Source organism: Pezoporus wallicus, unplaced genomic scaffold, assembly GCF_028554395.1.
Source record: "Pezoporus wallicus isolate ANWC-B61680 ecotype Strahan unplaced genomic scaffold, APGP_CSIRO_Pwel_v1 contig_2908, whole genome shotgun sequence".
In the NCBI taxonomy this organism is placed as follows: Eukaryota; Metazoa; Chordata; class Aves; order Psittaciformes; family Psittacidae; genus Pezoporus; species Pezoporus wallicus.
In genome coordinates, this window is record NW_026642179.1 from 6038685 (window position 1) to 6055640 (window position 16956).

Genomic DNA, 16956 nt, shown 5'->3' on the forward strand with positions numbered 1-16956 from the left:
GTTAAAATAAGCAAGATTACAGAATGTTGCCAAATAAAAGTATTGAAACCCAACACTCATAGCCTGGTGTAGGAATGCTCCATTTCTACAGTGTGTTTTTATCCAGTTAATGCTGCCTCTTTTGGGGATGGCATGTGACAATGACTGCTCTTCCCCTGGAGATGAGTGGGTCACATCCCCTCTAGTGATCCAGCGCTGCTGCTGGCTGGGTTTCTGGGGAACTGAGAGGTCACTATGGCTGCTGCATCCTTAGGGCTTTCTGTCTGTGTAGGAAGCAATTTATTTAATAGAATCACAGAATGGCTTGGGTTGGAACTGACCTTAAAGATCACCTAGTTCCAAACCCCCTGCATGGGCATGGATACCTTCCACTAGATCAGGAAAAGCAAAAGAAAAATGCAGACATACTGAAGTTAACTGAAACAGCTCACTCTTTTTTTTTTATGGAGGAGTACAATTTTTCTGACACAACCGGATTTTTTCAAGACAAAATTTGGACAAGAACCACTTAACATCAGTCCAACAGGTCAGACAAGCATGTAGGGTTCTGCCAGAGAAAACTGTTCAACAAACGCGCTCAGTTAGGTAACTACAGTTTCACCAATACTGTAAGGACTTAAAAATAGTTGAAAAACTACACACAGAAATAAATTTAAAAGAAAAATTACAGCATAATTTTCAGCAAGCAGTATCACAAGTGATTTCCATCTAACTCATTGCAAAAATTAGCAGCAAAACCAGTGAAAGAGTAATACAGGGAATGTATAATTAGAAAATCTAGTATTTCTTTCTAGATGTAAAGGAAAAAGTAAAATGCAAAGTGTGGTTATATTCTGAAGAGTACCAAACACGGATAACCTTACTTGATTCAATGTACGTCTTGTTATTATGCTACAATAAAAAAATACGAAAAATATGAACTCTTGTAAGTTCCAGAGAAGAATAAGGGTGGGCTGAGAGAAAAAACTGATTGGCCTTTGCCTGTTCATCAGCATCCACACAACACTGTCCTCTTCCACACTGGGATATGATAATCCATCAGCCAGAAAGCAATGTTTTAGGACCTGACACCCTAAGTTGAATTGCCAGATGAGAAACCGGAAAGAATGAAGCAAAGCAAAACTCTTGCCTTTCAGCCTCAGAGCTTTCCTGTTTGCCAGGGAACTGGCCTGGAAGCCTAGAGCTCATTTCCAGCTACTTTTCCGATTATAACCACACTTCCAAGTGCTACAGGGACGTGCTCATATTCTGTGAGAGAGGGAGCGGTTCAAGACACAGTGAAGACAGCAGTTCCTCATGCTAACAACATCTCAAAAGCAGCTTTCAACAAGAAAAACTAAAACATACCAGGCAGCACTCAGAGAAGGATTTTTTAGGAGGCCGTGCAGGAGGGGGTGGTCCCTGATCCCACTCCCAGAAGGCCATTGAGTTCTGACGAAGCAAAAGCTCCTCCGATGGCTAAGAGGAGGCAGATGCCCCAATGGCAGAATAGCCAGAAAGAAAGAAGAGACAAAGCAGAAGAGGCATGCATATGATCCACAGCCAAAAAAAGAAGAAAGTAAATACATGACAAAATACTGAAAAGGCTCTTCTGACATATAACACATAAGGCAATGTTCAAAATACACTTGCAAAGCCATGTTAGCAAAAATAGCAACAAACATATAACTGCTGTTTTGCTGAGTTTCCATGAAACATCATTCGAAGCTGTGGTTCAAGAGTCCACATACCCATTAGGGTTCTTTCAGAAGGCAAATGCCAACACTGGCCAACATAATGCAACAAGATTTACCACAAAACAGCATGAATGCTTTATTTTTGCTAGTGCCATACAGAAGAAGCACATGGACATCAAATGGAATAATATGGCAGAAAATATTTAATGATGGAGAAGAAACTGAAAAGATGGGAAGGAAATGAGTTCATGTGAATGACATTTACAAGATGCATGGCAGTTTCCAAGCTTTAGGCGTAAAAAGCCCCAAAGTCCTAACCTTTCAAACAGGCTTACTCATGTCAGGAATCTTTGTGAGAAAGACAGAGAAAAAGATTCCTTTAAAAAAAGAAGCCCTGCCTCATTCGCCTTCACAGCACTGACATTTATTCAAGGACTTGATTTTTCCAGAGACCTTCACCCTAGCGAGAACCCCGCAGCTGCATCTAGTAACATGCAGTAACACAACCAAATCAGCGACTGAGCCATTTTCATGATAACAAAGGGACTGCCTTATTACAAAATCATAACAGCATTTTATTTATGTTATGTGCTTTGAAATTGCATAACATCCACAAGCATCTGCGACAAGTGGCATCTAAATGGCTACAAAGACCCATACAAACCTTAGGACTGCCACAAAACTGCCCAAAGCAATAACACATAATTACTCTAAACCTCACCTCCTCGCTCCCAAGCTCGTGCCACTCGCAGAAGATGCCACCTACCTCCCTCAAATCGTTGTCCAGCCCAATATGCTCCGAGTGCTGCCGCAAGCGGTCCTTCCTCCGCTGCGTGGTGGTGCTGCGACTGGCCCAGCGGCTGCCAAGTCAGAGAGAGACAAGACATGTGTGAGAGGAAGACGTATCAGGAGGGAAAGCCTGGGTCAGGAGCCGGAGGACATGTGATTGCAGCAGGAGAAGTGAAAGCACAAACTTGGACCTGCAGTAGATGCAGGTGCAAGCTGGCATCCGATCTCCCAGTGGGAAACTGCCTGGCTGGTGACAGGCCAGCACACACCCAAGGGACAAAAGCCCTGCTGGAAACATGCCTGCTGCCTGCCAGGGTCTCCAGTGAGAGCTCCTGTGCTACCCAAATGCAGGTCATGTCACAACACTGATGCCACCACTATGCAACTGGTTATATTTGGTTATCCAACACCACCATTGTTTGCTGTGCTTGCTGAAGTCTGATAAAAATGGTGCCTGTAGGAACAAACAAAATAAAACAACTTTAGCAACCTCTAAGATTTCCCACTTTTTGGGAGGTGGTACTTCTCCTTTCTCCACTTCCTGTGGTCCTCCCAGGAATAATTTCAGAGCAAATTCTTATTGCAATGAGAACTACTGTGATACTGGATGCACCTATGTCTAAAGACCATAAACAATGTTGATGTTCCTGGGATTAATCACGTTGCTATCTCCACCATATCTTTATTACATAGAGCTTCAAAATACCACAGAAAGCCTTTATTTTTTTCTACATATTCATGTATGTCCAATTGAATTTTTCCCTCATCTGAAGCTGTTGCCTGAAAATAGCCACTTTCAGGCCACAAGTTTGAAACGAAGCAACCTTAAGGCTGCAAGTGCCCAAGCTTCCAAGTGTCCAAAGTTCTTTATGCCAAAACAAGGTAATTCTGTCCCAAGGACTTTCTAGTCTGACTGTAGGGTTCCTAAGGATACCACAGCCTTCTGTCAAATCCTTGAAAGCAAAAATGCTCAACTAATGCAGAGAATAAAGAAGTTAATACATTATTTATAAAAGAAAGCTGAAATAACACTGTAAAAAGCCACCTATCGAGCATTAAGAATAAGTATCTTAATGGACAGGAAGGCTGTATCTTCAGAATGAGATTACTTAATTACTGTGGTTGCATTTATTAAAATTAAAAATATCTTTCAAATAGAGATAAAAAAAAGCCTCCAAGCATATATCCTTTCAGCTGCTTCATGCAGTCAGCTGCCTCTCTCCTGCACTCAGAATTAAAAGAGCAAAACCAAGGCGAAGCAGAACACAAAGCCTGCCTAGAGCAGCATCCAGCTCCAGTGCCTGCCAGGATGTATGAATAAGCAACTGCTCTCAGATGGCTTCTTCTACAGGACCTGTGATCAACAGGCAGAGCCCCTGGGATTTGGGTTCTCTTCCTTTGATACATCTATACAGAAGGAAACCTAGAGATACCCACATCAAAGACAGAACTGTCTGCTTGGTGATCTTCTCCACACAGGTGGTATTGGAGAGGACAGCAGCAGCCTTTGGATCCCAAACCCACCTATTTCTGTATGCACCCCAAACAGGAGCACATACAAATAGGATGTGGGATCTGAATTATGCGGGCAAGGATTTTCAGCTGGTGACATGTAAACAGATGCACACCTGGAGGAGGAAACCCTTGCACAAAGCTGGACTAGGGTCCTGACATGTCCAGCAAGTGGCTGGGGATGCACAGGGAGGAGAAACTGATCCAAGAGAAGAGCAGGGATGTAACCCCTGGAGAACAAACCCTCCTCTTTCCAGAGAGAAGGACTGCGTATATGTACCTAACCATCTCCACCGATTCCACCAGTGGGTCAGTTGAAGACCAGATTTTGGCTAACCACACAGATAATAAGGGAAAAAAGTCACAGGATCTACAGTGTTTATAGCCAAATCTAAGTCACTTCCTACCTCCCAAATAGCACCAACAAGTACAAAGTAAGAAACAAACATCTGGGTCTGCGTGTTACTGTGTTTCAGCACCTCACTATCCCACATGACAAGAAATATATTTTCAAAGTGATGTAGCCTCAAGTCTCTGGTAACTAAACAAAACAGCCCAATAGGTGTCTGCACAGCAAATGCTGATCCCTTCTCAGAGAAATACATTACTGACATAAGTGTCTTTGCACCTCCTCAGAAGTCTTAAGAATATACAGCCTGTGAGTTTAATAAGTCACCACTTATTTTTTTCAGAAGCAATACTCAATGCCTTATTGCATGACTGAAATGGGGGAAATAAACCCTTACAATTTAATAATCTCAACAAGTAGAAATGCAGCACAAAGAATAGCCCCTCAAACACAGTAAAAGTGACTTTAGCTACCTGGCTCTGGAGACCTTCCATGTACTGTGAGTTAGTACAACGCTTACATTTCACATGACAGAAAGCCAGTAATACATTGGAAAGTTAAGTTAGAGATCAAATATTACCTACATCCTATTTTTCCGCTCCAATTTATACACTATTTTCTGAATTCTAGACAAAGTTTGGATCCCTCTCGACCTGGCACTTCTGCAGTTACTGGAAAATGTAAGAATTGCCAGAAGCATCGTTTGAGGGAGCACGTCCCACCGAAGGCAAAAGCAGAATGAAATCCACAGAAATACACCATCATTAAAGCGTTTTCAGTTAATTCTAGCCCTGTTCTCCACCTGAGAGAAGGCACAGACTATTCTCCGGATTATTAATCAGAACTATATATACAAATGTAAAGATCATTGGACACTTACGGAAAAAAACCTGTTGCTCATTAAGTGGAGCAATTACACATGCAGCAAGCCGTGCGTTCCCTCTTCCCCAGCCTCTAAACTAGAAAGAGGAGCTGCTGGGGCGCTGGGTGAGGTCTGTGCATTTAGATGCTGCTCTGAATCTCCCCAGGAGATTTGGTGAAGATCTAACAGCAGATACGCAGGATTAAGCAGCTAAATCTTTTAAAGCCTTTTCTTTACTGGGCCACGTAGAATTTTCCCAAAATAACTCTTCGATATTGCAATAACCATTCCCTCCCGTCATCAGCAGACTGCATTTTACACTACTCTGCCTCTCCCTTCTGTCACTAAAAGGGAATTAAGGGGGGTGAAAGACCTCCCCCGTGGCCACACCGCTTCCTTTGGGTTTCTGCAATCCCACGTGGGTGCCTCTCCTGGCCCTGCTGGGATGGAGCTGCTGCCGGCTGCTGCCTTATTCACACCTCAGCACTGATGCTGCTGAAGCAGTGAGGAAGGCTGTACTCACATGAGCAAACACCTGATTGCTGTTGTCCCTTGGTTTGGGGCTTTTGAGCTGAACTTCTATTACCTTTGCCCGTGTGCAGCACATGAAATGAAGCCCTCCAGGCTGGTCCCTGCCCTTCCATCAGCACTGCTGCCAAACTACATGTTGTTGCAGTCCTCCCTGCCCCCCAGAATGCTTTCTCCCCTTTATTTTTTTTGCCTGTAGGACCAAGAGCATGGACTACTGGCATGTTTCATTTACTCTTCACAGGAGGGGCATTGCTATGAGCACCAAGTCTCTGGGGATGAAGCAGTCACAGCTCAGGTGCTGTGCTGCAGAGCCCCCAGGGACAAGCTGCCTACAAGAAAGGAGAAAGGGGTCATTTCAGCTGCCAATCTGTATCTAACTCCCATGCTCAGAAATGAAGGCTCTTCACTTCAGGGACTGTGAAAAACCAATGGTATTTCAGAGGAGGGACCAGGGAAAACTGCTGTGTTCAATATAGAGAAATGAAATGAAGGCACCTCCAACTAAGACCTATTTAACATGAAGACAGAGAAGCCAGTATTGCTTAAGATCAAATTCAACCCTACAAGCATAGGAATAGGTTTGTAGAGATAAGGAGGAAATGTAAAGGTGACACTTTGAAAAGATGATACTTAACCTGTGATACCTGATTTCTATTATAAAAATGGTAAGGTAGTCAGCATCACAGCTGAGCTGTCAGAAACCAGTCTAGCAGAACAGAGCCTCATACCAAGGACTGGCTGTGCTGTACTGCAACCATAGGTACATCTCTCTCTCCCCACCTACCTTTCCCGCTGCACCACTTAAAAAAGATCCACGAAGAAATGAAGAAGTTATGTCTACCCAAACCAGACATGGATACAATAGATAGGATATGTACAGCAACACATGAAACATGCTGCTAGAGAACTTCATTCACAGATTTAACCAATATCGCCATCACCATGAAAATAGCTATTGTAATTTACAATCTATTTACAGTGACAACAGAGAAAAGGAAGAAGACAAATACACTTGTCTATAGGACAGAACCTAAATCTCCTCACATATAGACCATCTCCTGAGGCAGACTGTTATTTAAGTTTGCAAATCATCACAATACCCCTTTTACCTATATACTTCCATCAAAGGAGTTAACTGTGTTTCTGTATTCACAAATTAGCATGTACCTGTACTACACCCTCCACCAAATCCCCTGAAAGCATGCGTGCAGCCTGCACATTTTGAATACACACAGACTGCATGTGTAATCTGCTTCACATGTAGCTTGCATTGGTCTAGACAGAGGTTCCAAGCCAAACACAAATTGGACCAGAGAAATTAAAAGGAAGGTTGAAACCAAGCTTCACCTGATGATGGATGGGCTGACAGGGGAGGCGTTCTGAACTGTGAATCTGCTCTGCACACAGTGCTCCACAGTAAGGAGGATGAAGGCTCAAATAGAGATTAATACACCTTACCATCTCTTCTGTAGGGATGAACAAGAAAGCTTTTAAATGGCTTGATGAGTGGACAAAAATGAGCAAAATGCTTTGCAGAGAGTGATCTTGCATTGACAGGCTGTCTTCTCAGATTGTATGAAAAGAAGTGATTTAAAGGGGTGACACTCACAACCACCATCTTCTGCAAGGAACAGCAGTAGTAATTTGCCAGCATCACCCCTTAAAGCCCTGACAAATCACTGCCAGAAGTTGTATTTAATTTGCAAACTCCCTTGAGACAGTAATGCTGTTCAAGGAAGAGTAAATAGAACAGAGGATGCAAGGATCCGACACATATTTTTCCCAGTGAGCTTTAATTCTGCACAGCTATTTTAAAATGATATATTAACTGAAAGAAGTTAATTGCCCTTTTACCACCTTGCACCAGTTGAGCAGAGGAGCACTTAGGAGACTCATGCATCAGGTTCCATGTTCCCATAGCACATAGTTCCTATTTCAGAAACCACTCTTAAGCACAGATTGTCAATCATACTTTGCTCTTGAAAATTAACGTACTTGAACACGAGTGGTTAATAGTTTCATTGCACCTGCCAATAGTTTGCTATATTAGGTTACCTAGTCATAGGTTCACAGAATGGTTTGAATTGCAAGAGACCTTAAAGGTCCTCCAGTTCCACCCCCCCGCCACAAGCAGGACCACCTTCCACTAGATCAGGTTGCTCAAAGCCCTGTCCAACCTGGCCTTGAACACTGCCAGGGATGGGGCAGCCACAGCTTCTCTGAACACCCTGTGCCAGGGCCTCACCACCCTCATAGTGAAGAATTTCTTCCTAACATCTAATTTAAATCTCCCCTCTTTCAGTTTAAAGCCATCCCCCCTTGTCGTGTCCCTACAGGCCCTTGTAAAAAGCCCCCTTCTAGATTTCTTGTAGCCTTCTTCAGGTACTGGAAGGCTGCTCTAAGGTCTCCCTGAGTCTTCTCTTCTACAGGCTGCAAAAGCCCAACTCTCTCAGCCCTGTCTTCATAGGATAGGTGCTAATAGATAGGAGCTGCTTATTTCAGATTTTCATACATAAAAAGTGAACTTTTACTACTTGCAAAGTTGACGTAACATCAGCATTGTGCGTGGATGGCTCATTGCTGATTTTTGTCTTGCTAAGTTAGATACCCTGCAGAGATGCAAGCCTATACTACTTGAAAATGCAACTGTTTGGCTTGATTAAAAAAATAGCTTCATGGAAGCCATCCTTAAAACAGCACCCAACAGATAAGGAAGTAGAAAAAGCCCATATAATAAGAAGTACTCAGTACAAAAAACCAGATCATTTCCCATAAAAAAATACTGTAGTTTAAACCAGAATGGATTCTATCATCATAGAGAGACTCAGCAACCACTTTCCATTATATTCATGACATATTTTTAAAAAACATTAACCAATGGTAAATGTTAGTGATTAAGGAAAAGGTATCCTATTTAAAAATGACAAGAACCAAAGCTCCAGGCAGATAAACCCTGGGTAGTTCACAACTTGAAGCAGAGACTGGTGATGGAGGACACAGAACAGTGCCCACACAAGTCATGCCATAAACTGGAGCACGACAATAAACCAATGTCATACACTCCTAATGCATGATTTTCACAAATAGACACTGACACAGTGGTGGGGTCAGCAAAGCACAGCACAGGAACAAACGCCTGGAGAAAGTAAAGAAATGCTTTTGAAATCTGCTTCTTGGGTAAGGGCAACACACCACATTGCTGAAGCCTGAGGTTAGGAGGCCAAGTATAGCCAGTTCTGTGCTTGAAGACTTGGACTGCACCCTCCTTTGGGGATTGCTGCAGGTCAGGTAGGGTACAGAGGACAGGCAAAAGCATGAAGCTCACAGAAAGCAGGGATACAAATGAGAGAGCCCAGGAGAGAGAAGCGGCCAGGAACGGAAAGAGGAAACGGGCTGATGAGGGAAGGCTGACAAGGAAAATGGAGCTCAGATAAAGAAGGTGGGAAAAACAGAGCTAAACAAAGACAAAGGAAAAAGTATAATTTAAGCCATTTTGTAAATGTGTAACAAAGCAAAACCTTCCTTTGAAAACCAAAAGAAACTAGGATAAAAAAAAATCAGTTCAGTTCTCTGCAGGCATTCACTATAAATTCACAGAATGCAAATATATTCCCATGCTTAGTGTGCAATCAATGATTTCCTCTGCAATATTTAATCTCATTTATCAAGCTTCTTAGTACAAATTAAGTTACAAGGTAATCAATTAGATTGAAAACACAGCTTGTTTCATTGTTTTAATTTTGCACCGTAAGCATATTCACCCTAATTTAACAATTAGCTAATGAAAAACCATGAAGTGTTTATGTTGCTTGGCTTTTTATCATTCAAATTCCTCTCCTGAATCATTGCAAACACATCACCCAGTGGAGTCCCAGCTACAACTTTAAAAGCCTGGCAGAAAATGCACATGGGAAAGGAGAAGGGGAACATGTAGGAACCAGTGTGGTGGTGGTGTTTGAAAAAGGGAAGGAGGACTCAGGAAACTGCAGCTCTTTTCCAGAATCATGGCAAACTGCCTAAGGGACTGCAGCCTGTTTTCTCCTGGGACACTTTCTAGGTGGACTACTGCAGAAGGCACTGCTTTACAAGGTTAGAGCAGCATGGATGAGCTGCTTTTGTACCCAGAGGAAGTTGCAGCTGCTCTCTGTAGATTCAGAAGGTTTTCCCATGACATGGGAGATGCACCGAAGGCAACGAGTGCAGGGGGATCCCTCAAGGGGGACACTGCTTCCTGATGGGTAAGAAGACAGAACTGGGGGGTGCTGTGGTTTTGTGGGTTTTTTGATTGCTGTTAGCTGTGATTAATTGCTCTTTTCTTTACAGAAAATAGTGTTTCTTTTAATTTATAGAAATAATTCAGATACAGCAGTTATCCTATTTTGCTTAAGTTTATGTCTGCATATTCTGCAGTTACTGTCTTTCTATGTTCTCGCAGTTTTGATCAAAAAAACAATTAGGGAAACTATACCTGTGAGCCTCCAGTTTTATGGAGGTGAGGGTTTGAGGTGTTTTTTTTTTTGTTTGTGGTTTGGTTTTGTGGGGTTTTACTCACTTGTTTTAAACTTTTCATTTCTTTTCAGTAAATTGAAGTTTGAGATTATGTTTAGTGAAGCTCTTGCTTAACTGAGCAAGTCCACATTTCCTGACCACCCCAGGGGAAGAGGTGAAGACCAGCCCTAATGATACCAAGCATGCATGTGCAGTCTGCATGCTGGTAAGAATAGGAGCAAATGTAAGCGGATTTGTTCAACTGACCTAAAAATGACCAAGCAGGTGAGAGAAAGCAGCAAGCAGTGTGATGATGGCTGAGGCCAGAGGAGCACTAGTTCACCCCCTCCACTAGTGTCTTAAAGGACACCCTGAGGGGAAGCTGGAGAATGACAGAAATGGGACAAAGCGTGCTGCTGAGCTGTAGGCTGACAGGTCAGAAACATTACCAGACTTCACTTGTATGACAGACTCTGGTGTTTTAACACACATGATAATGTGATCAACATTCACTTCCAGCTGCGTTTAGGTGGAAGCAATCCAACATGACTGCCAGCCCTTCCTCTCTCCCCAAGCCCTGTTCTCCATGCCTAGCAAACAAGAGCCAGACACCTCCTCTCCCAAACACTGATTTCTGCCTGTCTAGGCAATGCAGTTTTCTGGGATCACATACAGGATCTAGGACTAAAACTATGTGTTTATTCTTTGCATTATATTTCTGATTTGGATATACATACAACAGCCCAGGAACTGTCAGTGCTCTGCCTGGTTACAGGAAGGAAATAGCTTGATTACATTATGACCTCTAGTTACATATTTGTTAGCTTATCTGCCTAGAAAGAAAAGCAAGAAACATCTGATTACAGGCCAGTGAGGACAGGTTTTCATTAAAACAGCTTTGAATTGGTTTATTCTACTGTCCAGCAACAACTGACTGTAAATGTGAATGATTTATTCTACTGTCCAGCAACAACTGACTGTAAATGTGAATGATTTTTCTTTGCCTTTTTTTCTTCCCCCCCCCCCCCATACAAATACACTTACAACATCCAGGACAAAATTTGCTAAGTATACAAAAATAATTCTCATCTACACAACAATATCCTTTGCATTAACTTTATGAAACACACAATTAGCTACATCTGAAGTGCCTGGGAATGTAGCTGAAATGTTCTCTTCTCCCATCCCCATGTGCAAAGACCCAGTCCCATATGTAAGTATAAGATATCTCCAAGAAACATACACTTGGAAAATCAAATTAAAGTAATGCCATACTTCAACTGATTTTGTGGTCATAAGAATTAAGCTGTATTTGCAAAGAGCATGAAAAGGCTATCTATTTTCTATGTGGGTGTAAATTCATCAGAATTATATATCCTGAATGAGAGAGAATGAGTCCTCTCAGCTGCTCACATAGAAAGGCAGGAAGCAGAAAGATAGAAACAGATGGTCTTGAGATTTTCCAATTACAAACCTTTTTGGCAATATATAACTGGAGGAATTCCAAACATTTGTCACTTTGACATTGCTTTGAGGTAAGTAATAGGATTTTGGTACTTACAAATTCTGAAACATGCTGCAATTTGAAGACTAAAATCAGCTATCTAAATCAAAATCATTACTCAAGGAGTTAAAGTCACATTTTAGAACAGGCACCAATATAAGAGAAGCATCTCAAAAGGCATAAGGAAAACTATTTTTAATTTGATGCTTATTCATAAATTCACTAAGAATCTGCAATAGAGCCAGAAGATATAAGCCACTCTTGAGCAGGCTGGGCACGCTTACACTGTTGCTGACACTGTAAAACTGAAACCCACCATAAGGATAAGAGGCAGACTGCTAAACACAGCATCCCACAAGATGAAGAAATCCTCCATTCCTCAAGGGAGCATTACCCCTAAACTTCTGTCTCGGTTGCAAACAAAGGAACTTGGAAATCTGCATCCCTCCCTTCGGTTGCTCAGTGGGTATTTTTAATTTCTGTTAAAGAACTGCAGTCCTTTAAACCCTGAATGCTTGAGGATATCTTCTTTTATCATTTGCAAGTGTTATTCCTAGTATGTTATAAAAAAAGAATTAGCTAGCACTGGGGTGCACAAAAGGTGTATAAATAGAACTGAGTGGGCACCTCCTACAGGAGCTCAGAGCAGTGTGTGTGTGTGTGTGTGTGTGTGTGCATGCACATGTCTAATACAAGAGCTAGGTTTAACATTCGGACAGTCATAGCTATCGGAGCTCTCAGATTTATCTGTGACCTACCACAGAAACTGGGAGTGGGGGCTTGAGCTAATAATTTCATGAAGTAGTAATCATAGATGCACAAATCTACCATTTTTGAAGGGGGGAAAAACCCCCTCATTCCTGGGTTTTGAGGGAAAACAGAAAAGGAAAAAAGTAACTTACAGCACTCCCTTTATACTATAGCTGTATAAATGTAAAGTATGTCAGTACTCCAGGTTCTCATTTTACATTAGGTAAATTAACTATGTAATGATTGATTCCACATCTTGATTCCAATGCTTGATTCCACATCTACAGGTACCCCTGCCTTCATATTAAAGAGCGCTACAGAACCTTATCAGACTCAGACAAGAAACCCACGTAGAGAACCACATACTTTCCCACCCTCACAAAGTTATTCTTCCTGGTTATTCCAATGTGGAAACTGAAAGAAAGCTATAAAAATCTTCGGGTCACTTAGTAACAGCTAAAGAAAAAAGAGAAACAGAGTGGGTATTAATTTAATTCTGTAGGATGGTGTGGAGGTTTCAATATCAAAATTTCTGTCAGAATCTAAAACCAGCAAAGAAGTGAATTTTAAATTTACTCTGACAATGATAAAACTAACAGTATGTATGAGAAGACACGGTACTTAACACTCAGTAGAAAACAGAACTGAGAAATCTTCCCAAAACCAGAGCTAAAGCTTTCTAACATAACCCAAACCACGGCTATAACTTCAATAATTGCAGCCCATACAAACAGAAATGGAAGGAGTTACTAGTAGTTCATTGGACTGGTCAAAGCCATTCAAAATCAGAACTTCTGTCCATTGATGTGAATCTTTTATATGAGAAACTTGCTTTCACATCCAGAAAATAAAACCTGTGCTTACTTGTTATTGGTGGGTCCTGTTGCCAAGACATCTGATTGCAACTTTGGGAAAAATCCTTGTTCGTATTTCCCTTGGCCAATCTTCATATCAAGTAAGTGTGGGTGGATAGCTGTGTGATCGATCTTCATCAGCCGCTGCTCGATAGACTGAGCTGCAAGTTACAGTCACAGGTGAACAACTGCATTAGCGAACCACCTGAAGACACATGCTATGACAACAGAAGCGGTCATGCTCTGATCCCTGAAAACGCTCTATAAGAGTTAAATAGTGACTTCAAACCCAGAATTCTGTCACTTACAGAAGTGAGGGAGCATCTGCGCTGTTATGTTGTTATTTAGCTTTTAGTTTCTTCACCCAACACAAGTAGGACTAGCACAAGCAAGTTAGCTGTTAAACGAGCAAGGATTCACAGGAGCCTACGAGATGCGTTATGAACTGGCAAGAGCAGTCCAATCTTTCACTGCAATTCACTATTTAGTTTTAACACTCCTTCAGCAGAATTGAGACCTCTAAGGCTGGTTGCAAGTCTCTATGGGATCAGGCACCTTGCTCTGCCCCAGACATTGCACAGGAGGCAATACCCGAGTTTTACAAACATCTGGCACTTATCATGATCCTCTTTCCAAAATTAGATATCCCACTACTGGATGACAGGCCTTCAAAAAGCATAGCTAACTGTAATAAGGCTTGAGCAGCATCAAGAAGATGAACAGATGCTTGGAAAGAGGGGAGGAAACTATGGCAAGATTGGAGAGGAATTTCAGCTCTGTTGAGACTCATGTAGTTCAGTCATTTGCTTTAAGAACATGAGGATTTCATCTCAAATCTCAAGCATGGTGAAATCTGTCACCCTCTCAACATTGAGTCAGATGCACTGTGAAGGAAAGGGGAAAGGAGGTGTATGGGGAAAATCAGCATTTAATTAGCAACTTTAATATTCATCTCTCTATAGCCCATCCATTAACAGGCAGGCCTGTCCTTTTCAGCATATCGCAACTACTGAATATGCAGAATGTGGAAGCTAAATCCATTTTCCATTTGTCAGGAACAACACAGAACTCATTTCCTTTTTTATAAAACTGTGATGGGAAAGAAACTGTCAGGAGATTTACATACATTACCCTTGGAAACTCAGCAACATTTTTTCCCCCACTAAAATAATAAATAAATAATCCCTTCATGAGGTTTTCTTTTGGAAAAAAGGGCTGGGTAGTGTGGGGTTAGAGGGTTTGAAGAGTTCTGAAAATAGGAAGTTAAACAAACAGGTGCTGGATCGGTGCTCGGGTCACATATATTCTGAATGGGAAATAGGAAGGAAAGTTGGCATTACTATCTGTTTGCTGCGTTTCACAAGACAGAAAATGAGGTTCCGGTGCCACAATATCTACCAAAACTAGACGCTGAATAGACAGTCGACCTGCAAATTAGAATTGGTTTTAGATAGTTAAGTAGACACAGGATTTCTATTTCTGACACATTTGTACCAAGTAAAATGCTCGGAAGGAATTATACAAAAAATCCCCATGGGAAGTGTGTGTTTACCCCAGTTCATTAATGTGTGTCCCAACAAATTTAAGACCATAATTTCCCTGTATTACTTGGAAATGAAATAAATACTTGCACAGTAAGAAACTCAAGTGTAATTTGAAAATGCATCTTGTGACTGTAATAGAAAAAAACCCTAAGTCTTAGTGTACAGCATACTATTCATTAACATGATAGCTGAAGCTACCAGATATGCCACACAGGATTATGTCCCCAGCATCCCCTGCTGCTCTATCCAAATGGCATAAGGCAAAAGAAGGTCTTTTTACAGGAAGGGGCAGATGAGGCCAGTGGAGCAGACACCGGGGTTCCTCGGTGCCACTGGTGCTGGTCCCACCACCATGGTGAAGGAAAGTTCTCCTGGCAATGGAACAGAAGCTGCCTAAAATGAGAAACGGCGAGCCCAGCTCCATGGTTTGGCTTGTGTTTATTAAAGGCACCAGCCCAGCAGAGCTCGAAGGGAATGTAGAGGCTCTCACTCTTTTGAGGGTTTAAAAGCATAATGATGTTTTTGCCTAGGGAAAATAAGGACACTGCTGAGTCATCCTCAGGTAGCTTTAGGGCTTCCTCGCTGGCTGCAATGCTCAGATAACTAAGGACCTATATTTCTTTGTGGCTGACACTGTACTTCTGAATATTTTACTAGCCTGTCTGAACATACCTGCTTCTTTCAAAGTGCTGCATTTCTGATAGTTGGATGTCCGCAGTGCAGGGGCCCTTACATTATACAGCTTTATTTTCTCAATTCGGGAATCAAAAACTCGCAGAAAAGGGTCCTTCTCTTCCCACTGGGAGATTATCTTATTGTCTATGAAGGTTGCAAACATCTGTGTTTCGATGAAGTGTGAAAGGAATGGGAGGTAAGGCTCAGGTTGGTCCGAAAGGAAGGAAGCCTGAAATACAGAACAGCTCATTAGTGCCATATTCCCACCTGCCATTGAGATGACAAGCTGTCCTGCAGCAGAGAACTGACCCAGCAGCCAACGGGAAGGCTTGGACAAGGCTTCCCCACCACAGAAACCCCTCTCAGAATTGTGAATCCATCTGCAAAGCGGTTTGGTTCACGGGTCACCTCTTCAATCACAACTGTGAGAAATAAGTAGTTGTGGAAACTTTGTGACAGGTAGACTGTCACAAACGAAATATGGAGTTATTGAAGTGTAACTCCAGCTTTTTCAAAGCAGCCTAGCAGCTACCACCTGCAGGAACAAGCCCTGTGCAACCCATGGCAGACCACCACCAGATGAGCCCACTTGGGACCTCTGGTTTGGCATCCCTGCCTGGGACCAAATCACTTAAGTACGTATCAATTGGCACACAGTGCACAACAGCTAATTCTCTCTTGTAAAGTCATTCAGGGAAATCAATCACGAATTTCCAATAAAAACTGAGTGTGTGCCCAAGTCTGTAACTGAGCTTTGAAAACTCTAACCTTAATAGCCCATTTTATTGCAGAAGTATCAGCAGAGATTGCCTAAATAACACTTGCCTTATGAATGCTGCACCATTCAATGCCTGAATACAAACAAGATCAATAAAAAGCATGTCAGCATTTTTCTGATCAAAAGCTGACTCAAATCAGTATTTAGTCTGTTCCTGCCTCTTTAGCCTTCTACCATTCTCCTTAGAGAAGGACTTGTGTCTGAAAAAGCTGATGGCTAGGAGAGCTAACTACTTTGCAAGGTCACTCAGAAATAACTGTGTAAGCTTCCCAAGATTTCTCATTCCTTTTGCTAGCCTACAGTCTCTTTATTTCCCCATTTGTAATCTCAGCTTTCTTTTCACTCTAGTGTACACACTAAGGTAGGGTCGTAACAGTACTCTTCTGCCATAGGGATGTGATAACCTTCTACAGAGCAACACTACCCATTAAAAAAAAGCTGTACTGTGAGATTAGGAGACAAGGACTGGATTTGGTTTTTGCCTTGTGTGTGCACCTCTCTTCTCACCAAACAAAAAAAGAAAGAAATTAAAAAAAGTCCATTTCCATTGCTACCCTTTCCACCAAACCCACAGAGGAAGCCCCATCAGCTGGGCAGAAACCTGCCAGCCTGGTTCATACAAGCCAGGACAGCTCTGACCAGCT

General features: G+C 42.1%; 1 protein-coding gene across 7 annotated transcripts in view; it reads right to left on the reverse strand.

The window, feature by feature from the left end:
• Positions 1-16956, reverse strand: part of DENND5B (DENN domain containing 5B) — a 113657-nt gene that overhangs the window by 20456 nt on the left and 76245 nt on the right. For 2 of the 7 annotated variants that reach the window (XM_057428086.1, XM_057428085.1), the window contains 5 exons: positions 15532-15763; positions 14656-14742; positions 13326-13476; positions 2443-2536; positions 1348-1458 (listed from right to left, as the gene is read on the reverse strand). In XM_057428086.1, coding sequence (XP_057284069.1) covers positions 1348-1458; positions 2443-2536; positions 13326-13476; positions 14656-14742; positions 15532-15763 — 675 coding nt within the window. The remainder of the gene's footprint in view (positions 1-1347; positions 1459-2442; positions 2537-13325; positions 13477-14655; positions 14743-15531; positions 15764-16956) is intronic. The other 5 variants (XM_057428089.1, XM_057428087.1, XM_057428092.1 and 2 more) reach the window with 3 other exon arrangements.